General features: G+C 43.9%; 1 protein-coding gene across 5 annotated transcripts in view; it reads left to right on the top strand.

Annotated features, from left to right (window-relative positions):
- CACNA1C (calcium voltage-gated channel subunit alpha1 C) overlaps positions 1 to 9,575 on the top strand; it is a gene marked incomplete at both ends in the record, with an annotated part of 717,827 nt that extends 708,252 nt beyond the window's left edge. For 4 of the 5 annotated variants that reach the window (XM_080661205.1, XM_080661203.1, XM_080661204.1 and 1 more), the window contains one exon: positions 1,979 to 9,575. In XM_080661205.1, coding sequence (XP_080517331.1) covers positions 1,979 to 2,281 — 303 coding nt within the window. The remainder of the gene's footprint in view (positions 1 to 1,978) is intronic. The other variant, XM_080661206.1, reaches the window with a different exon arrangement.
- Positions 9,576 to 22,625: the final 13,050 nt, after the last annotated feature.

The following is a 22,625-nucleotide window of genomic DNA, read 5'->3' as shown; positions in this document are numbered from 1 at the left end:
GAGGAAAGGCCCGAGGCAGCAGGGCACTTTGCATGGAACATGGAGAAAGGGGTCCCTGGCCCGCTCCCAAGTGGACTGGATGTCAGCCTCCTGGCCTGAAAGGCCCTCAGTGTCAGAGCCGGCAGCAGGACGGCGTGGCAGGCAGGGAATTCTGGACTTCTGTTGGGGCTGGGCTGACGCAGAGGGAGAGAGAAACTGAGCGGCACATCCCTACCACAGGCAGGGAAGCCGGAGAAAGCTGCGGGGCTTCCCCACGCACCGGGCGTGCCAGACGGCCCCAGCTGTGAGCGTGGGCTGCCTGTGTGCACACAGAATCATGTCTGACTCCCGAGCCTGGTTGCTCATTAGAATAACCTGGAGGGGGGGGGGCGGTGGAAACCTATGACCAATTAAATGGGTATTTTTAAAAACTCTTTGATGATTCTAATTCCCAGCCAGAGTTGAGAGACTCTAGTCTAGAGCAAGAGCACCTTTGGGTCCACCATGCTCAGCCCTGGTCAGAGCACCAATTGCAATCCTGGCACCATATCTCAGGGCACCTCTGGCAAACTGGAACAGTCCCAAAGGAGGGTGACTGGGTTGGCAAGGTCCCTAGAAACCACTTTGTGTGAGAACTGGTTGAGCGATTAGGAAAGTAAACCTAGAGAGGAGGTGACCAAAGAAGCCGTGCTATGCCGCGCTGGCCGGTTGGCGCGTCGTCCCATATACCAAAGGGTTGTGGATTCACTCCCCAGTCAGGGTGCATATGGGAGGCAATCAATTGATGTTTCTCTCTCATATCAATGTTTTTCTCTCTCTCCCTCCCTTCCACTCACTCTAAAAATAAAAACATATCCTCGGGTGAGGACTAAAATAAAGAAGCCCTGACATGCATCTCAATCCTGTAAGGCTTCTGTGTCCTGGACAAGAGGTCTTAAATGCAGGACTGGAGCACCTGGATCACCCTGACAGGCAGACTGTAGCTAACACAGGCGATCTTTCCAAAACGAGGGCTTTCCTGTAAAATAGGGAGCCCCCATCACTTGACATGTGCAAGCAGAGACGATGCCTGTCCAGTCATCAGGACAGTGGGGTGTGAGGAGGTGGGGAACTAACTCAGATGACTTCCCAAGTGCCTTCTAACTCAAAACCCTGTGCTTTAAGTGGCTTTGTTGCCTCTTATTCAGTCCACACATCTCCACTGAGCACCTGCCATGTGTAGGCTGTGTTCTAGGTGGGGGGCCACCTCTAAGGAATAGGGTTTCTGCTCTGATGAGCTCACATGCTGGTGAGGAAAGACACATAAGCGTGCTGGGAAGAGGTGGGGTGATGGAGAAAAATTACGCAAGATAAAGAGTAATGGGGGGAGCAGGACTAACAGAACTTGGAGAAAAGTGTGCCGTGCTTCCCTCCACTGCTTCCCCTGCCCACTCAACCACTGGTTGATTTCCCCAAACCAGTCACTGAAGCAGCCTCTAGGAAGGAGGGAGGAGCTTTGGCTTTGCCCGCTGGCCCTTCCCAGCAGAGGCAGAAGAGGAGGCAGGGGCAAGCGCGGTGTTTGCACACGTCATACTCAGGATCCGCACCCACAGACAGGCAATGGGCAGTGGGCAAAACGGTTTCACCAAAGGAGAATGAAGGTTTCTCGGAAAGAGTAATATGGGATGCCAGGTAGTAGAAAAGACAAGGGCCGAGGGTAGAACCCTCTGCTGTGAGACTGCCCCCTGCAGCTCCTCGGTGAGCCAAGTTTTCATGTATTTGTAACAGTTTTTGAGTACCCCAGTCCAAAGGTCTCTCCTCCAGCCTGTACATCCTGAATCTCACTCCTTTCCTCTGAGCACCCCACGACACACTCAGGCACTCACGCGCACACAGACGCACACGCACACACTCCTGAAGTTTCCAGTCAGAAGTCCTTTGCTTTAACACTAAACAGAAGAGTTGAGCTGCAGGAATAATGTTCCTCTTCGGTTTTTCCTCATGGCCCTCCCCCCTTCAGGTCTTGATTTCGGAAGGACTGGGGCAGTTTGCCCAAGATCCCAAGTTTATCGAGGTCACAACCCAGGAGCTGGCTGACGCCTGCGACATGACCATCGAGGAGATGGAGAACGCTGCAGACAACATCCTCAGTGGGGGCACCCAGCAGAGCCCCAACGGCACCCTATTACCTTTTGTTAACTGCAGGGACCAGGGGCAGGACAGAGCAGGGGGCGAGGAGCCCGGGCCCTGTGGGCCCAACCCGGAGCTTCAGAGGAGCGAGGAGGAGCTGCAGGACAGCAGAGCCTACGTCAGCAGCCTGTAGGAGCTGGGCTGGGAGATGCTGGGTTTTTTATTTGTCTCAATGTTCCTAAAGGGTTCGTTTCAGAAGTGCCTCACTGTTCTCGTGACCTGGAGTTAACGGAACAGCGTCTTCATTCATTTCGTTGGTACAAGACACAGAGTTGGGTGGTATGGAGAGTCAGCTTTTTGGGGGAGGAAAAGCAGCAACCCCAGTTTGTATCCAAGGAGGTAGAGTGGTGAGGAGGAGAAGGAGGAGGAAGTGGAAGGGTCAGGGAGGGAACGAGAGAAGGCCGCCTGCTCTCCTGTGGTTTTGCACGCCCTGTGCCAGGAACCAGCCTTCACCTTGGGCACAAAAGAGACCCTCAGCCCCCACCGAAAAGGACCTTTGTCAAACGGGTGTCTTTCAACTTTGCTTGTACAAAAATCATTTTGCACATATTGTGTACGAGCCTCACTGTCCCCATAGAGCCAGGGCCCTGTAGATCTGCAGAAGGAGGCAGGCATGACTCCCACCCCCCACCCCCACCAGAGAGGGAAGAGCAAGCAGCAGGAGGCCTGGAGCTGGGAGCCAGGAGGGAGGGCGCTTGTCCAAGAGGCAGCTGCCCCACCCCCACCCCCAGCCGCCTGCCACCCGCCTACGTCAGGATCACCTTCCCCTCACTGGCCACCAGCGCCAGCCCAGCAGCCCAGCCCGGCAGCCGGCCAGCCTGCGGCGAGGGGAGCGGCACTGCCCGCAGGAAGGGGCAGCCAGCACTGGACAAAGCGAGGAGTAGCTGGGTTCTGTTGAGCGCTCCTCTGTCCTGTGGTTTGACATTTCTCTTGACAGCATGTTGCAGTTTTCATGTTGTTGTTTGGGGTTTTTTATTTTATTTTCCCAGGAGGAGGGGAGGAAGAGGAGTGTTTACGAAGTTCAGTAGCCACCACCTTACTGTTTTCACTCTTGCAAATGTAAATCGGGTTCGGTTTGATGGTTTTATTAAACGGGTGTGGTTTCCTTTTCCTACAGAGGGTCATTGCAGCCACGTGGGAGAGTTTACCAGACGTTGTGTGTGCCCAGTAATTGGTATGGTTTCCGTAGGTAGTAAACATGGTTTTCGATTGGTTTTATAATTTAAAGGTCATCAGCAATGCACTTCACAGGGTCTTGCACAGATGGGTGCCTGAGGGGTTCTTTTGCACGCTGGGTGTATGGGTGGCCGGAAGAGAGGAAGCATGTTCAAGAGTCTCTGAGTATGATCCGCATGTAGTGGGTTGTCTGTTTGTGTGTGTCAGCCGTGTGTACATGCGCCCACGCAGGAGCCCTGCGCCCAGTGAGTGTGCAACGCCCCATTTCTGGGTTAACTGGGGGGGATCTGAATCCAGGGCCATTTGAGAGCAAAAACAAATCACTGTCTCTGCTTCTGAAACAGGAATCAGTAACTTTGCATTTTCTGTCCCACAAGATATGCAAAAACAATGCAATAATATTCATTTTAAAAATACAATTGTGAGTCTTGTTGGCATTAAAACTGTATTTTAAAAAAACACAGAAATTTAAGGAAAAACTCAAGAAGGTGTTTTGCTTCTATATATTCCGTGTAATGTTTTATTGCATTGATAATGTTTCTGTTGAAGAAACCGTTATACTTGAATTCAGGTCAGTTTCAGTATTTTACAATTATTTTTTTAAAATTGAATTGCAATTGTGCCAAGCGAATATAATGAATTAAGTTTGTTTTTGAATTCACCTCTTGTATATTTTGCTGCATGTAAGTAAATCATTTTGTATTTGGAGTGTGACAAGCTTTACCTTTGAACTCTTAAGTGCTTTTCTATATGTGGTTGGGGGAAGGGAGGCTTTTTTTTTTTAATTTGTACAATGAGCAAGGGTTTCACCAGTGTAAATCATTATTCTGCTACCCACCAACAGGTTTGGACATTACTGTTTTGCATATCTTGTGTTTGCTTCTGTTTCCCTCAATTTTCCCAAAACTATATGACAGACATATTTGTACTACATCTCATTTGAGAGACCAGGCCATATCTCACTCCAATCGTCACTCCATCTACTCTGCACCAGTTCTCTGTTTGGGCATTTCTCTAGGAACAGCCCTTACTGTGAGGAGTCATGAGGCATTCTGACCGGCCTCTGTCCTCACTGCGCTAGCCTCCGCGTCCCCTGAAGGAGAGGAGAGGTGGCTGACTTTTCACTCCCACAGCACAAATTTTGCTCAGTGGTTTTTCAGGAAAGTATACACTGACCAAGAGGATAGGAGGAGAGTTGGGCTGGCAGGAGGGGAAGGACATCCTGGCTCTGGTGACTGCTCTAACCAAACTCAGACAGCAGGGGCTAGAAAAAATATTTGTCCATCCAAAAGTCAGCTCTGTCTTGCTCATCTCTCCATCTTTTCTTCACTCTGGGGCAGGCCTTTCTGCAGACCCCCGTGGTGTGTGTGGCAGCTGTGGAGGGGACCAGGACAAGAGACGCAGCATCGGGTTCACAGGGGTGGTGGAACCAGAGGTTTTGTGGGAGCTTCTCTCATGCCAGTTTGCATCACCCTACTGATGCTGCCCTTTGAATAGATTTCAGCAGTGATGGTCAAAAAGGGGCTGACTTGGGGGAAACAGGACCCAACCGTTCATCTGGGTTTTACCCATTGGATCTCTTCCAGTCCATGTGCTCTCAGCCTTTCTTGGCACTTAGATAAGCAAACTAGACGTTTAAATTGGGAAAGTCCATTCCGCAATGAAGATGAGTTTTGTTTTCATGAACTGATTCATGAACATGTGGAGAAATGGGCCAGGAACTCCCAGGTTAAATTATAGTCTAAAACCAGAAGAGTTTCTTCCTGTTTCTCCAAGCCCAACCCATCCAAACTTTCTTGGCTCCTTCTCAGTGCCATCAACGTCTTCTAGACATTAGGTTTAGGGGTTACCCTTTGTCTGGTTTCCCAAAATGCCTGCCACTGTGCCCCTAAGATGTTAGTTATGATAGAGAGGGGAGCCCTTTTGGATTGATATCTGGTTCTTGCTGTACACTTGATTCCTAGATAAATTTGGAATCTTAATTACCACACACACACACACACACACACACACACACACACACACACAACCTTTTCATGCTGCATTCTATTTTTTTTTCTTTTGGACTTTTCATCTGCATTGCCACATCTCATTGGCCAGCAGCATGGGCTACAGGCTGGCTTGTTCCAGCTACTCCTAGGGCCCTGCCTAAGTATGGCCCCCTTGTTTTTCACCACTTACACCCAAAAGCTCCCTTCTCCTTTATAGTCAACTCTGTCCAGAAGACCAGCTAGCCTTCCTCCCTGCCCCCATAAGAACAGTGTCAGTGTCAGCTGTGACCAGGGCACCTTGCCCTGCGCTGCTGTGAAGGAAAAGAGCTTCAGATGACAGGGCCCAGTCTAGGGTCTTTCTGAACCTGACCTCATGCTGGACTCGTGCAGGAGGACATTTGATGCCTGTCATCATCACAGACTAGTAAAATCAGTTGTGAAAGCAATGACCCTCATCCACCGTATACTGGGTGATGTAGAACTTTCCCCATGACCTTGTAAAGCAAAGTGGTCGAATCTTCTGAAAACCTTGGGGCGGCAGGAGAAAAGTGCTGAGTGAGGACCAGAAGGACTTGGAGAAGTGCCGCTTAAGTTCTGGGTTTTGGTGAACTTTGTTTTTATTTTCTTCCGACTAGCCCAGCCTCTTTTATATCCAGACCTTGGTCTGTTACCGATTATTATTCATGTGCATGGCTACGTTAAGCAGAGGGGTTTCCAGGCGTCTCTTTTCTGCCTGTTCCTAGAAGATTCTTTTGGGTCTGGAGGTAAAAGGAGAAGACTTTCCCCCTAGATTTTGTCTTGATTCATGAATTTTTCTCTGCTTTGCTTCAGAAACTATTAGTTACAGTCCCTTCCTCAGCTTCTAGTCTGATAGACATCCCTCTGGGCAATCCAAGGACAAAGGAGCAAGACTTCCTTCCTCAGTCTTATTCTCCTCCGGGCCCTGCTCTCAAGTTTCAGGAGCTTGTTTGGAGTGCAGCTGCCTGTCACTTCCACGCAGCCATCGCCTTGGAATTCTGCTTAGCCTGCACTGGGCATAGTTGGCAACCAGGGAGATGTGTGCCTCTCTGCCACAGCAATGACTTACGAGAAACAAACACCTGAAGAGGAGGAGTTTGGAAGTCATCAAAAGGGTGATGGTTGTTTTACAGAGGCCCGTCCCTCCTAAAGGCCAAGGAATAGAACAAGAACTTGAATTAGGCATAAGGAACCCGGGCAGTCCGCGTTTTAGCCTCATCACACCAGAATCAGACCTGTTGCTAAGGAAGATGACGGCCTCTCCATCCCTACAGGGCCCGAAGAATTGAAATATCATCATCTAAGAGTTAGAAGCAGTTCAGCAAAGAGACCAAAAGAAAGGGCAACCTGGTTTTAGAAGGACCTCTTTCTGCGCCAGGGGAGTCAAACACTTGCTGATAGAGGCCAGGCCAGTTCTGATTTTGAAGACATGGCTCTGGTCCGGGGAGAGTGTAAGCACAGAGAGAACTGGAGGAGAAATGGGGCAAAAGGGCATGTTTTGACTTCTTGTGTGTCTGTTCCCATGTTATGGAAACAAGTGTCCAGATCAACCACTCACAATGGCCAGTGGAGAGGCCCATGTCTCGAGGATCTACTGTGGAAGAAGATAAAAGTAAAATTTTTTTCTCACATTGTTTCCCAACCAAATCAAAGTTATCTGGCTGGATGTGGGGTGCCTGTCACCCTGTCTTCCCTCTCTGAGGATGTCCCGCCCTCATGTTAGCCAGCGTGCCACTGAAGCAAGCCCCAGTCAGAGGCAGGGGGTGAGGCTCTCAGTCACCACCGCCCAGCTTCTCCAGCAATACAGCTGAGGAGACATAAGGGAATGTGACGAGGGAAGGAAGTGTCCTGCAACTGTTGGGGGCTCTGTCCCCTTCCCTAAGCAGCTCTCTCTATTTCAGCCTCCTGCCCCAACCCCTCAGGTCCCCTCCCCTCTCCCCACCAGTCTAGTGAGAGACAGAGAATGAAAGGAGTCCCATGTGCAATTCTTACATAGTTTTTTGTGAAGCCATTTCTGGTTTTCACTTTATTTATTTGTTTGTTTATTTATTTATTTATTTATTTTTCAAAGCAATGAAGCATTGCTTTGTGGAGCCAGATACCAATACAACAGGTAAACGGATATCTGCCAGGTTTCCACATTGTCGGGAAGACATTTGAACAACACGTGCACACACATACGCAAATACACATACACACACAAATATACTCACACACACATACACTCGCACTCACACACCAACATCCTTGAGGGACAAATGCTGGTGCCGGGGCTGAGCTCTAGACAAATGATTTTGTCTCTGCCCAGAAGGCTGAGCATTGCATGGCCAGAGATTGGGGACAGGGTGGAAATAGTGCCATCTGAACCTATCATGACTAGGAATTACATAAACATCTTAATTCATCTACACTAGGAAAATGTTGCTCCTCCTAGAATCAAGACCTCATCCTCACAGGATTTTAGGGGCTCAGCTCCCATCAGATGCGGGGAAAGACCTCTGCTTTCTGGTGGATCGGGAAAGCATGGACTCTCTCTCTGGAAGGGAACTGGAGACCACAACAGACTCTCCCAAGCTAAGTTAATCACACTAGTTCACCACTGAGAGTAGAGGCAGAGTTGAGATTGTTCTCTACTAAATTAAGGAAGACACGACAAAGACTGTATAATTAAACAAAAGCTTGAAGTGTCACACCACCAGAGTCAAATATCCTTCACTCCAAGGATGCTGGCCTTTTCACAGGTGTGCTCGCCCCTGTGGGGCAGCCCATGCTCCTTGTTTTCAGGATCTAAATCATGTGATTTGTATCAGGCTCCTAGAAAGGGTGCATGACACTTAATCTACCATGAATCAGTCATTTGCTACACATCTACCATCTAAAAGTCACTCGCATGCCTCATAAATCGGAAAATGCTATTATCAGACAAAGTCCTTGGTGGGAAAAGTGGTAAGTAGTAAGAGAGGTGATTTCTATGTGAGGAAATACAGAAACGGACAGAATAATTCCTGTTCACAGTTTGGGCCTGAGAACTCTTGCTCTGATGTTTGTAGAGCCCTCGAGTTTAGAAGCAGGGGAATAAGGGAAAGGGATGAGTAGCCATCAGCCTTGGCAGTGGCGCTGCTACAGGAGCCTGAGGGCTGCACATTTCAAAGGCCCCCCGGGAAGTCCCTCCTGAGCCTGCAGCCGGAGGAGAGAAGAGAAGGCCACTTGCTGTAGAGTCACAGGAAGAAGTAGAGGATGGGCACTGGGCCCTGTCCCAAGCCCCTCCCCCTAAGGACTCCCAACATGGAGAAACTATACCGAGGCTTAAAAGGAGAAAACAAAACTTGACAGCCAAGGGTAGATGGCTGTAAGCCAACAATCCTGTGCAAAGGGCTCCTTCAGAAGGCAACTCAACGCTGTGGGCGCCTCTCTGCTTGCTCACGCCACACATCACACATCAGCCACGTCCATTCCCCACACGTGGACTCCATCTCTTGACTCCCCACCCAGGCTATGCACCACCCAGAGCTTATGCTGGTCTCCCCGTGCCTGGGGAACAGGGTCTAGCACAGAAGTAGGCTGTGGGTACAAAGGCATACACAGGATTCACAGCCTGGGATGGGAGCGGTTGAGAGCAACCTGTGGAAAAACACACACGTTCATTAAGAAATAGGGTGGCAGGTTGGTGAAGCACTGGAATGTCTTATTACACTCATAATTTTCCCATTTTATTTTAACCCCAGAGGTACCAAGCAAGACTTCCCTTCATGTAAGAGGCTCCAAGTCCAGCCCGCCCATCCATCCTTCTTCTCCTCACATCTTCCATCCTCTTGCTCAGGCCGACCTTCATACCCCCAAACCAAGCTGTGTCATGCTTGTTCTCAGAGAGATGTAGAAAGATGGACAGTGCCTCCATGGTCACCCCAATGCCTGTCATCATCCCCACACACCTGCACACCCCACTCCTTCCCCTCCAGGCTCCACGGATTTGCAGTCTTACTATTGTAAATATTGTTGTACAGTTTGTAATCATCAAATAATCCCGTTGTCAAAGGCCTCGCCTGCTGCGCCCTCTCGCCCTTGAGAAAGGCCAGGGAATCTACAAGGGGAGACCTTTCCAGAAGAGCTTCAGGGTGATGATCTCTGTGTGAGACGCTATGTATATTCCTGTAAGATTGCATTTTTATCTGAGGAATAATGTTATTTAAAAAAGCAAAAACAAAAACAAAAAAATAAGAATTGCAAATAAATTTCTTAACAACATCTATATTGGTTTATTGTATCTTCCCTCTTCTATATTCCTTCTCTTCTCCTGTTTCCTAGAGGTCACGAAATATACTTACCTCTTATATTATCATCTTATTCTCCAAAGAGGAGAAGGGTTGAGGAGAACATGGGAAACCGGAATATGGTGGAAATCTCTAACCTTATTTCTGGGTGGATCTCACTGTCCACCTCTTCCTCCCAATGCAAAGGTTAACAGGAAAATGTTCAAAAGTTGACAAGAAGACAGAAACAGAGGGATTAAATGGATAATCCACAAAATAGAAGAGGTGTCCCCCAAATATTTGGAAAGGCACAAAATTGGTTTTGAATGAATGAAAGGAAGAAGGGAGGAGAGAGGGAGGGAGGAATGGGCAGAAAAAAGGAGGGAGGGGTGATAAGATAATATATATTAAAGCACTTTGAAGAGTATAAAAATGTAAGGTTTTTTTTTGTTATTAAACTGACTCAGATAAAGCTTCCAGAATAATTCCCTATGTAAAAATAATTTGCCCCAGAGTACATGTCTTAGTTGTCTACAGTTATAAGAACAGAAACCCTCCCCGCTCCCCATGGATAATCAAGTCCCTTCCGGGAACTACAGGACCTTAGCTTCCTCACTTCTCTACTAGAGCCTCCCTCTGCCCTGCCCACCACCCAGCCCCTGGGCTCTGGAGTCTAGGGCTCTTTGAGAAGAAGAGAGGAGGGAAAGGGCTGGAGGGAAAGCAGCAGAGGACCAGCCTCCTTTAAACTGCTGCTCACCCAGCTCCTGGAGCAGGTTGGGGTTGCTCCCCCGGGACCTGCCCACAGGTTTCAACCCATTGGCAGACCACAGCCAATTGTGAGATGTCATTTGTTACCAGCAGTTATTAAAGTGCCTAAGTTTGCAAATCTTACTTTTAATCAGCTAGAACACATTCAAGATCTACCCTAGGATGAAGTTACTCTGTCTTGGATTTGGCTATGCCTTCTTGAATGGCAGTAAAAGGAGAGGAGGTACAGCTGGGGGCAGAATTAAACAAAACCAAGGGTGTATGTCAGCAAGCGAGTCATCCCTTGTGTGTGGGGGGCCTCACTTTTGCTTTATAATTTGGTGTCAATTGTTTAGGTCTGGCCTGACCTTCAACCTCTCTCCTGACATTAAGTCTGCTTCTGTTTATTTCTTCCTTCCTCCCCTCAAGGGAACATGGTAATTGATCTGATTGGTTAGAGTATTAGATATTAATTGGGCCACAGTTACTAATAGGCTGGATTACTGCATGGTAAAAAGTCCATATATAGTGCTAGCTGGTTTGCTCAGCGATTAGAATGTTGGCCCAAGGACTGAAAGGTACATAGGTACTTGGTTGCAGGCTCATTCCTCAGGCCCCGTCAGGGCGCATGCAGGAGGCAACCAATCTATGTGTCATTTTCACATCTATGTTTCTCTCTCTGTGTCTCTCTCCTCCCTTCTACTCTCTCCAATCAATGGAAAAAATACCCTCTGGTGAGAATTAACAACAACAAAAAGTCAATATACATACATGACACTCTCTTGTACTTTATTTTTCCTGCCTCTTTATAGTAAGCAGAACGAAGGATTCTTTCTCTATATCTCTGCCTCTTTCTTTCTCTCTCCCCGCTTCCATATGGCTTGCCAGCTACCTGGGCTCAGAAGTTGCTCGATCTCTTGCTCTTCACAGACACATTTGGAGACATCAGCCCCAGAATTTTGGCTGTGGGAAGTAGGGGAGTAAAAGACCCTAAACTGACTATAAGCCAAAGTGATGGGCTCCAAACCAGCCTTCACAGAGCCCTATGCTGTACATTGTTAGACATTATTCCAGCTAACAATAAAATAGCACTTGTATTTCTAATTGGCTACAATTGCATTTATAGGATTTCTTGGGGAATCCTACAGGGAGGAGAGGCAGAGCAGGACCTGCACTCTTGAATAGCTTAAATAGCATCAAAATCCCATATTACCCCATCAAATAGGTTGGCCATTTAGCCCAGGTGCTTCAATGAGGCCTCTCTCATACAGCTCCACCGGCCAGATGGTGCTCATCTCAGCAGCCCTTGCAGACCAGTTCCAGGCTGCTGATGCCCTCCAGCAAGTTCTCCACTGCCCCGCAGGCCATGTTTATGGACCAGCTCTGGCCCAAGCCCTCTGGCAAGTTTCCTTATTAGCGGCAGGCACACAGCAAAGTGTGCTCCTGTGGCAGCCAGGCTTCTCCAAGGAGGTCTGAGTCAGCCTTGAAGTGAATGGTGGGGAGAGCTTTTCTAAGTTCTTAGTTCATAATTTCCTCTTCCTGGGCCCTAGAAGTAGTAACTGCTTTTTTACTTACTACTTCTAGTTTGCTAGTCACCGTTTATAAGTTACAACTCTTTAGATTTTTTTCTGTTCAAATTACTGGTGTGGTGACTGTCTCCTGATTGGGCCCTGATATAGAACTGGTACTGGGAGTAATCTGAAGAGACAGACACTCAGAGTTGGGATTTGAGAGTGGATTTGGTCTGAGGGCAGAGCAGAGCTCCTTGCCAATAGGAAATTTGATGCCAGCTATCCATGATATACAGTGAAGTGCTGATTAATTAAAGTATTAACTGTGGTTGGTTGTGATGAAGTGCTAATTAAAACAAATGCCTTGGGAGCCCAAGTGGCTGCTGTAATGGTTGTCACTGACTTCCCTGAGTACATTGCAGCCACTAACAGAAAGACAAGCTCAAGATTATAGTCTGAGAATCAGAGAGCTTCCGTGGAAGTCCTCTTATAATCTCTTATTTCTTGTAACCACAGGGCTAATATTTCTGACCATTAAATACAAAATTTAACTGAACAAGTGGCTGAATTACAACAACAGTTGAATTCACAGTCTTTACAAATTTTTTATGTGAAAATTATGACATTGATTGAAAAATAATGGCATTTTGAAAATTGGAATAGAGAAATCTAATAGAATTCCAATGAAATTGAGAATCTCACACCTATGAGCCACTCTGAGCATCCCTTAACAATGGAAGTAGGTCAATACGACCATAATTAGCCTTCTTTTTGCTAGAAAACCCTGCATAACTTCACCTTGGGCAGAGGCCTTGAAAGAGATGCACATCTTCCTCAAGACCCACTATTGTCACCTTTTGTTGCCACTAGACCCACACTTTAACTCAAATACTGCATGTTTCAGGGACTCATGCACACAATGTCAATGTAAGAATGTTCAAATGTGTAGAAAAATTTTATGAAGTTTATTAGAGTTTAGTTGAGCCAAACAGAAGACATGCTTCGCAGCAAGATCCCAACAGACGGGAAATGCTTCCCTGATGCCAGTTTGCAGTTTCTTGTATACATTTGGAATTAAGGAAGAACCTAAGGAACATTACATGAACGAGGGATAAAACAAGGCAGGAAAATCTCTATGATTGGATCACAAGATAGTTAATAAGATTATGTGCTCTCTTGAGGGTGGTTATGCTTCTGAAGGGGGTCTGGGAAAAAAAGGCATTTCTTTTTTCTTTTCTTCTTTTTTAGTATCTTCAATTTTCATTTAATTTTTTATTTTTTAATCACCATTTATCCTCCCCTATACTCTCTTCCACCTCCACTTACTCCCCTGTTCCCTCACCCCCATCACCATACTATTGTCCACGCCAATGAGTTATTTTTCTTTTCTTTTTTTTTTTTTTTACCTTTTTTGCTCCATCACTCCTCCCAGGTCACCCTCCCCCCTCTCACCATCACCACCACCACAGCTGTCAGCCTGTTCTCTCTGCGACAGCATGGAAGGACCTGGAGAACATTATGCTCAGTGAAATAAGCCAGTCAGAGAAAGACAAGTACCATATGATTTCATTCATATGTGGAATCTAGTGAACAAACTGAGCAAGCAAAATAGAGACAGACTCATAGATAGAGAGAAAAAGGCATTTCAATGGTGTGTTAACAGAAACAATGGACAAGGACTGTTTAAACCTTTCACTCAAGAGGCAATAGACCTGGAGCCCAACTACCCACCATGACCTTCCCAGATAGGAATTTGTGATTAGATCACCCTGTGAGGTTACTTTTCTTAACTTCATTACAGAGACCCGTTTTCATCTACAACAGTATGACCCAGAAGGAAATAGCTTACACACTGAAAGAATTGCAAGACTTTTTCTAATATATATGTTGGCAAAAACTTGGGGTATGTGTGTGTGAATATATTCTAAGGGAGTTAGACCAAGGAGGGTGGAATATAGCACTATATCAGACCAAATTAATTTTTATGTGTGTCCTCACTAGAGATTCCAGATTTCATTTTTAAGTTATGCAGATGGAAGTGGCTCTAAGATATTACTTAGTTGATTGGCATTTGTATTCATATGTCTTCTGCTTAGTGAGGGTGAAATTCCAGTTTCCATGTTCTGATATGGAAGAAGGAATCCAAAGGTTTAGGAAGATAAAAATATTTCTGTGGATTTATCAGGTGTAATATGCACACCCAGGCCCCAACCACATCTTCTGGTTCAGAAAATACCTCTTGTCACTATGATTTTGAGACATAAGTAAATGAAGGAGTACCTGCATCCTTTAAAGGCTCTGTAGTTGCTCTCATTTATAGACTAGATATGACCATGGGGGATGCTACTCTGATTTCAATGGCATTAATGGAATTTTGGAGTAACAGAGGCCAAGAGATAGCACATAATTGTCTAACCCAAGGTGTACCAGGTAGCTTCACAGGTGAATTTTACCAAACCTTTAAAGAAGAACTAACACCTATCCTTTTCAAACTATTCCCAAAAATAGATGCAGGAAGGCTCCAACCTCAGTTTACAAAGCCAACATTACCTTGATTCCAAAACCAGACAAAGACATTAAAAGAAAGAAAATTATAGTCCAATATCCCTGGTGAACATAGATGCAAAAAATCCTCACAAAATATTAGCATTTGAATTCAACAATACATTAAAAAAATCATACACCATGATCAAATGGAATTTATTCCTGGGATGCAAGGTTGGTTTGATATCCACAAATCAATTAACATAATACACCAAATAAAGAAAATAAAGAATAAAATCATATCATTATATCAATAGATGCAGAAAAATCATTTGACAAAATCCAGCACCCATTTATAATAAAAACTCTGAGCACAGTGAGAATAAATAGAACATACGTCTTCATTAAAAAGGTCTTGTATGACAAACCAACAGCTAACATCATACTCAGCAGTGAAAAGCTAAATGCATTTTTTCTTAATATCAGGAATAATACAAGGTTGTCCGCATTAACCACTTTGCATTCAGATGTTCTACATCTGAAACTAATATAATACTGAATGTCAACTGTAATTGAAAAAATTTTGTTTAATGAAATGTTTACTGTGATATAAACCAGACCTTGAGTTTTGACTGTGAACTTGGTTGAGAAGACTACCACCACTCACAAGCCCTAGAAACATCAGTGAGGGTCTTTGGGAGCACGTGGTCATATTCCATTTGCCCAAAAAGTATTTATTGCACCCTTGCTATGTACTAAAAACTGTTTTAGGCACTGGGTGCACAGCAACAATTGGCTCTGATTACCCCTAAAGTGTCCAACAGGTCTGATGAGTAACACCCCTTCTACACAAATCCAAACATGCACCAGGCAAAGCCTTACTCACAGCGTGTGGTCTCTCCATAAGCCCAGCTGAAGCTCAAAGGGGTCTCACAGGGTCCTGCACACAGTGTGCCCGAAGATGCCCAGCCTAGAATGAGAGTCAAAGGTGGCACCTAGCAGCTTCAATTGCCAGGCTTTGTTCCTGCTGGGGATTGTGTGAGCCTAGCAAGGTCATGTATTCATGTAATAGTATGTGCAGATGAAGATTCTGGGACCTCAGGTCCCACCTTGCTGAGAACACTGCAGAACTGGATGGATCATTCAGGACAGTGAGCATCTTTCCAGCACTTTCTTATTTGGGGAGAAGGGGAAAGCAGTAGCAGCCTCATTCTTTGGTACTCTCTGCTAAGACTTGTACAACCCCTTAGACTGGCTGGATCAGCTGCTGGAAGAAAGCAGAAACTAATTGTTTCTGGGGTAGAAGAAAGGCATGTCTCTGGATGCTCAAACCACCCAGCTTCCATGGGCTCTTGTACCGTGTGGGAGCCCTGGAGTCCGTGTGGGAGTTTTCTACTGCTGTGCAATAAATTCGCACAAATTTAGCATCTTAAAGCAATACTTCACGGCTTAAATTTAGCAGCTTAAAGCCTGCTCTGTCTCTAGCCTGGCCCGGCTGCTGTGGACTGCAGGTGGGGGACAGAGTAGAACCCAGACAGTTGTCGAGGAATGATCAATTAATGGTGTGTGTGTCAGTTAATTCCCTTTATTAAGTGAGCCAGTTAGTATAAGGATTTGCTGTTACTTGTGATGCAGTTACACAACACTAGGCAATTATTTCCAGGTTTTTTTTATGATTAAGGTGCTTTTATTATGCATATTTTGTAAATGAAAATATTGAGAGGTTAAAGGACTTGCCCACGTTTATAACTCTAATACTACTGGTTGGAATCAAGCACAAACAATCTGACTTCAGAATCTTATGAACACCAGATTACAGAACTTCCTGTGATAGATATTGAAAATGTATCATTTCCTGCCCTAGCCGGTTCAGCTCAGTGGATAGAGCGTTGGCCTGCGGACTGAAGGGTCCTGGATTCAATTCCAGTCAAGGGCACATGCCCGGGTTGCTGGTTTGATCCCCAGTATGGGGTATGGCAGAAGGCAGCCAATCAATGATTCTCTCTCATCATTAATGTTTCTATTCTCTCTCCCTCTCCCTTCCTCTCGGAAATCAATAAAAATATATTAAGAAAAAGAAAATGTATCATTTCTCTTAAATTTTAGTTTAAAAACACTGGACATTATACACTTTGCTTTTGTTTGGATGTATACTTTTATGTATCTACCTTTTTAAGTGTCAAACCAAATTGAAAACTTATTTAATTATAATGAAAGCCATGATACCTCTGCAACTGAAATATTTTTTCATATATATTTTTATTGATTTCAGAGAGGAAGGGAGAGGGATGAGAGAGAATCATTGATCGGCTGCCTCCTGCATGCCCTCTACTGGAGATCAAGGCTGCAACTCAGGCATGTGCCCTGATGGGGAATCAAACTGTGACCTTCTTGATCATAGGTCGACACTCAACCACTGAGCCACACCGGCCAGGCTGTGGCTGAAATATTTTTAATTTCTAAATTATTTTATACTAAGGAAAAAAGTTGTCATTAAAATTTTTATGGCCCTGGCCAGTGTGCCAAATGGTTAGAGCACCAGCCCATGCACCTAAGGATTCTCAGTCAAGGGAACCTATTTGGGCTGCAGGTTCAACTCCCAGCCCTAGTCAGAGCACGTGCAGGAATCAACCGATCAATGTGTCTCTCTCACATCGATGTCTCTCTCTCTCTCTCTCTCTCTCTCTCTTGCACTCCACCCCCCCCCATCTCTCCTCCTTTCCACTCTCTCTAAAAATAAATGAAAAAAAAAGTCCTTGGGTGAGGATTAACACCCCCCCAAAAAAAATTTTATGGACTTAGGGTTAGATGGTTATGACCATTGCATTTCTGTTTGCTGAGGAAATAATAGAAAAAAGTATTTAGATAATTTATTTTATTTTTCAATTACATTTACATTCAATATTATTTTGTATTAATTCCAGGTGTACAGCATAGTAGTTAGATAATCATATATTTAAAAAGTGGTCCTCACCACCCATATTTAAAGTACCCACCTGGCACAGTAAATACTTAATACAATATTGTTGACATATTCCCTATGCTGTACTTTACATCCCCATGACTATTTTGTTCTCAGTTCCTTCAACTTTTTGACACAGCACCGCAACCCCTCTCCTCTCTAGCAACCATAAGTCTGACCTCTGTATCCATGAGTCTGTTTCTATTTTGTTTGTTTATTTTGCTGTTTAGATTCAATAAGTGAAATCATATAGTATTTGTCTTTTTATATCAGATTTATTTTACTTAGCATAATACCCTCTAGGTCAATTCATGCTGTCACAAATGGTAAGAATTCATTCTTTTTATGGCCAAGTAATATTCCATATATACCACAGCTTTCTTATCCACTCGTCTATTGGTGAGCATGTGGGCTCCTTCCATATCTTGTCTATCTATAATAATCTATAATAATAAAAGCATAATATACTAATTAGACCAGATGTCCTTCCGGACGAAGCCGGGGCTGCAAGGGAAGCCTGGGTCCCAGGTCCCAGGGGGAAGCTGGTGCCAGCAGCTGGGGGAAGGAAGGCCTACTCTTGCACTAATTTGGTGCATCGGGCCTCTAGTTGTAAATAATGCAGTATACCAGGTGTACCGGTTCATAATGTGGATTTTGTAATCAAAGAAAACACAATAATTTCAAGAGAAACATCAAAAGTGCCTTATTCAAAGTAATGTCCATCGCTAGCTACACATTTCCCCCACCTTTCAGGTAATTTGTGGATACTGTCCCAATAGAACTTCTGAGGCAAACCATTCAGAGACCCAATTTTCCACTTCTTCATACGTTTTGAAGTGCTGCTCAGAAAGTGCATGTGCCATCAATCAGAACAAGTAGTAATCTGAAGGAGCAAGGTCTGGTGAATATGGCGGGTGGGTTAATACTTCCCAGGCAAGATCTTTTAATGTGTCTTTAACTGGGTTTGAAGTGTGTGATGGTGCGTCATCATGAAGCAAAGTTACTTTGCTGTGTCTTCTGGCCCATTCTGGTCATTTCATGATCAAAGTGTGGTTCAAATTGATTATTTGTTCTTCGGTAGCGATCAGTATTAATGGTTTCACCAAGTTTTAGAAGCTCATAATACACCACACCTTCCTGATCCCACCAAACGCAGAGCATTATCTTCTTTCCAAAGCGATTTGGCCTTGTAGTCGATGTTGATGGTTGACCTGGATCAACCCATGATTTTGTGCTTTTGGGATTCTCAAAATAAATCCGCTTTTCATCGCCAGTCACAATTCGATGCAAAAAAGACTTTCTTTTGTGCTGTTGAAGCAACATTTTACTGATGACTTTTTGGTTTTCCATTTGTCTTTTGTTCAGTTGATGTGGCACCCATTTTCCTTCCTTTAAAATCTTTCTCATTGCTTGTAAATGATCGGAAATTGTTTGCTGAGCAATGTTTAATCTTTCTGCAAGTTGTTTTTGAGTTTGACACGCAGCTTCATCCAATAATGCTTGTAATTGTAGGTCTTCAAACTTTTTTGGTTGACCTGGACATTCTTTGTCTTTCACATCAAAATCATCACTTTTAAAGTGTTTAAATCAGCATTCACAAGTATTTTGAGGTGAAGCATGTTCACCATAAGCTTCCTGAAGTATATGATAACTTTCAGCAGCACTTTTCTTCAAAATAAAGTAATGAATTAAAACTTCCCACAAATGTTCTTTTTTGGCATGAAATTCGACATTTTTAAGCATAAAAATATCTATGATGTTAACACCTTCAGCAAATTTGACATATGAAGTTTTGAAGCTTGCTGTCAATACAACAAAATAGCATACATATCAAATCGCATATATGTCAACATATGTGTAACTCCATCTATTGAAAAAAGTCCGCATTATTAACCGGTACACCTGATATATCATTTTGAATCAGTGTTTTGAAGTTCTTTGCATGTATACCCAGAAGTGAAATCACTAAGTCATAGGCAATTTTGTTTTCAATTTTTGAAAACCACCCAAACTGTTTTCCATAGTGGAGCCACCCATCTGCACTCCCACCAACAGTGCACAGGGGGTCCCTTTTCTCCACATCTTCACTAACACATGCTGTTTGTGAATTTATTGATAGTAGCCATTCTGTCAGGTGTGAAGTGATATATCACTGTCATTTAAATTTGCATTTCTCTGATGATTAGTGACATTGAGCATCTTTTCATATGTCTATCGCCCATCTATAAGTTCTCTTTCGAGAAGTGTCTATTCAGGTCTTATGCCCATTTTTTAATAGGATTTTTTTTTTTTTTTTTTTTTTTTTTTTGGTGTTGAGTTGTCTGAGTTCTTAAATTTTGGATATTAACCCTTATCAGATGAATAATTGGCTAATATCTTCTTCTATTCAGTAGGTTGTCTTTTCAATTTGTTGATGGTTTTCTTTGCTGTGCAAAAGCTTTGCTGTGTTTAGTTTGATGTCGTCCCACTTGTTTATGTTTTCATTTGTTTCCCTTACCCAAGGAGACATATCTGAAAAAACATTGCTAAGAAAAATGTCAGAGATTTTACTGCCTGTGTTTTCTTCTAGGATTTTTATGGTTTTGAGTCTTGCATTTAAGTCCATAATCCATTCAATTTACTTATGTATATGATTGTAAGAATATGATCTTCATATTTTGCATGTATCTGTCCAGTTTTCCTGACATCATTTATTGAAGAGACTGTTTTTACCTCATTGTATACCCCACTGAATGAGACACTGAGCTGACTGATAAGAGAAATACCATTCACTTAATAAATGAGAGATACTATCATTAATATAAAAAGTATCACTGTAAAGGGACTCAAGAGAACATTTCTGTCTTGTTAGTTTGAAACTTTCTGTGTTGTTAGTTGAGATGTTTGATGGTCTAGGTTCTTTCTCTGTTTGAACCAGTTAGTTTAACTCTACTCCCTTCTAGATCATTGATTCTCTTTAAAAACAAACATTACCAAAAATATAAACAGAATGAGTCAGCTTTCTAGAAGTAATTCCTTAAGCATTTAAAAATACTTTGTTTTACCAGAACACATAGGAATAACAGAAATAACTTAAATATACTTAATTTGAATTAATAAAGATGAATTCAAACTGAATAGTGTGTTAGTGGTGACACTATATAGGAAAAGCAGCTGTTTTTTTTGAATGGTTGGAAAATATGTAAATACTAGAGGCCCAGTGCATGAATTTGTGCATGAGTGGGGTCCCTCACTGTGGCCTGCAAGGATCAGGCCCCAGATCACACTCCCAGTTTCGCAGCCCCGCAGCCCTGCCTGGCTCCCCACCGTGGCCTGGCACCGCCCCCTCACCTGCTCTACCATCTGCCTGTGGGCGATCTATTGAGCCACCCCTCCCCTGCTGCCCAGCTTCCTCGGTGCCTGGGAGCCAGGCAGGGGCCCCTACCCCACCTCTGCTGCTGGTTGCCATCTGTGGGGTGATCAGCAGGGCAATCGGGCACCCGCTCACACCTGCATTGGCCTGGTGCTGCCCACTCACCTGCTCCACCATCCCGCCACGGACCGCTCTCATTGGGGCCCATCGGAGCCGGCAGCGCTTCCATTGCTGCCTGCTGCCAGCGCTGCATCGCCAGTGCCTGCCATGTTCTGCTCCACCCCTTGGTGGTCAGCGCACGTTATAGCGAGCAGTCGAACTCCTGGTCAAACTCCCAGTCAAACAATTTGCATATTAGGCTTTTATTATATAGGATGACTTTATATCCTTAGGGTAGAATAAAATTATTTACTTTGTCTTTTTCTTCCTAGAATATACTCCCATTAGCTTTTTAGTTGTCCCTGGCCAACAATAAGCCTAACATCTTATTTGTAATGACTTTGTAGTGGAAGGGTTGTCTTTATGGAGGGTACCATCTGCTGGTTATAAGAGGTATCGATTCAGGGAAGATTGCCTTTTGCTGTTAACCAGATTCTTCACAAAATCTTATGGGTTTTTTTGTTTTGTTTTGTTTTGTTTATAATTTTATCACAAACCTGGAGTGAAGTCAGGAGGGAAAACAGATTTTTATAAAAAGCTGTCAAAGGGGAAGGGTGTTGGGGGGCTGGGTGACAAAAGGTGAAGGGATTAAGCAGGAAAAAAAGGTATATATAGATATATATATATCACATAGACAGAGACAACAGTATGGTGAATAGGCAGAGGGAAGGAGGTGGGGAAGGCAGAAGAGGGCAAAGCGGGGATAGATGGGAGAGGAAAGAGACTTGACTTTGGGTGGTGAGTACACGGTGCAGCACGCAGGTGATATTTTATTGAGTTGTACACTTGAAACCTGTGTGGTTTCATTAAACAATGTTACCCCAATAAATTCAATATAAAAAACAAACAAACATGACCAAGTTACAATTGCAGTAGGGGTTTGATTTTATTTCTGTGACTCTGATCTTATTGTCACACATTGGATTTTTAAGAAAAATCATCATGAAAATGGAAGATCCCTGTCTTTATTTCTTCCCAATAAAGATATGATTATTGCTACTGCTCTTGCCCTTGCTCTTTAAGTCAGCCAATGCATTATTATTTATTTTTTGTATTTATTGAAAGGATCTTAAATATTTTTACTGCTGTTGTTCAGTTTCATTTAATAAACGTTTATTTACATCTGATAAAATCAGAGTAAAGAATGATTTCTTGACTTTTTTTTTTCTTTCTAGGGCTATTAGTATGATTTTTTTAAATATATATATCAAGCCCTGGCTAGTGTGGCTCACTTAGTTGGAGCATAGTCCCGTACACTGGAAGTGTGGCCATTCTAGTCAGGGCTCATATCCAGGTTGTGGGTTTGATCCCTGCTCAGCTGTGGTGTGTAGGGGAGCCAACCAATCGATGTTGCTCTCTTGCATCAGTGTTTCTCTCTCCTCCCTTCTTCTCTAAAACTCAATAAAAACATCTTTTTAAAAATATATAAATAAATGATTAAAAATAACTTTTTTAGCAATTAATTTTATCTATCTCATTTGTTAAGTACAGTTATTATTTTCTCATTTTCATTATACCTGCCCTATCTTAAGTGTGAATAATTACAATTCCACAAAGATGAAAGAAATTAAGTCAAGCAATTTCTTTGACACTGATTTCACCCCAGAGGAGTAGCTATATATCACTATCTTTTTTCCCCATTGGTTTCCAATAACAATTGAAGAGCCTATTTCTTTCTTTTACCCCCTCCTTTCTTCCTCTGCGTTGCTGCCTTTCTTCTCCCTCTCTCTCCTTTCCACCTTTTCTCTCTCACGTTGTCATTTGTTGATCATTCTTATTAACCTCTGGAAACCTCTTTTTAAAAGACCACCTTTCCAAGGGAGTATT

Source organism: Plecotus auritus, assembly GCF_963455305.1.
Source record: "Plecotus auritus genome assembly, chromosome: 3".
Lineage (NCBI taxonomy): Eukaryota > Metazoa > Chordata > Mammalia > Chiroptera > Vespertilionidae > Plecotus > Plecotus auritus.
Note: the sequence above shows the minus strand (reverse complement) of the source record. Positions and strands in the feature narration are given on the sequence as shown.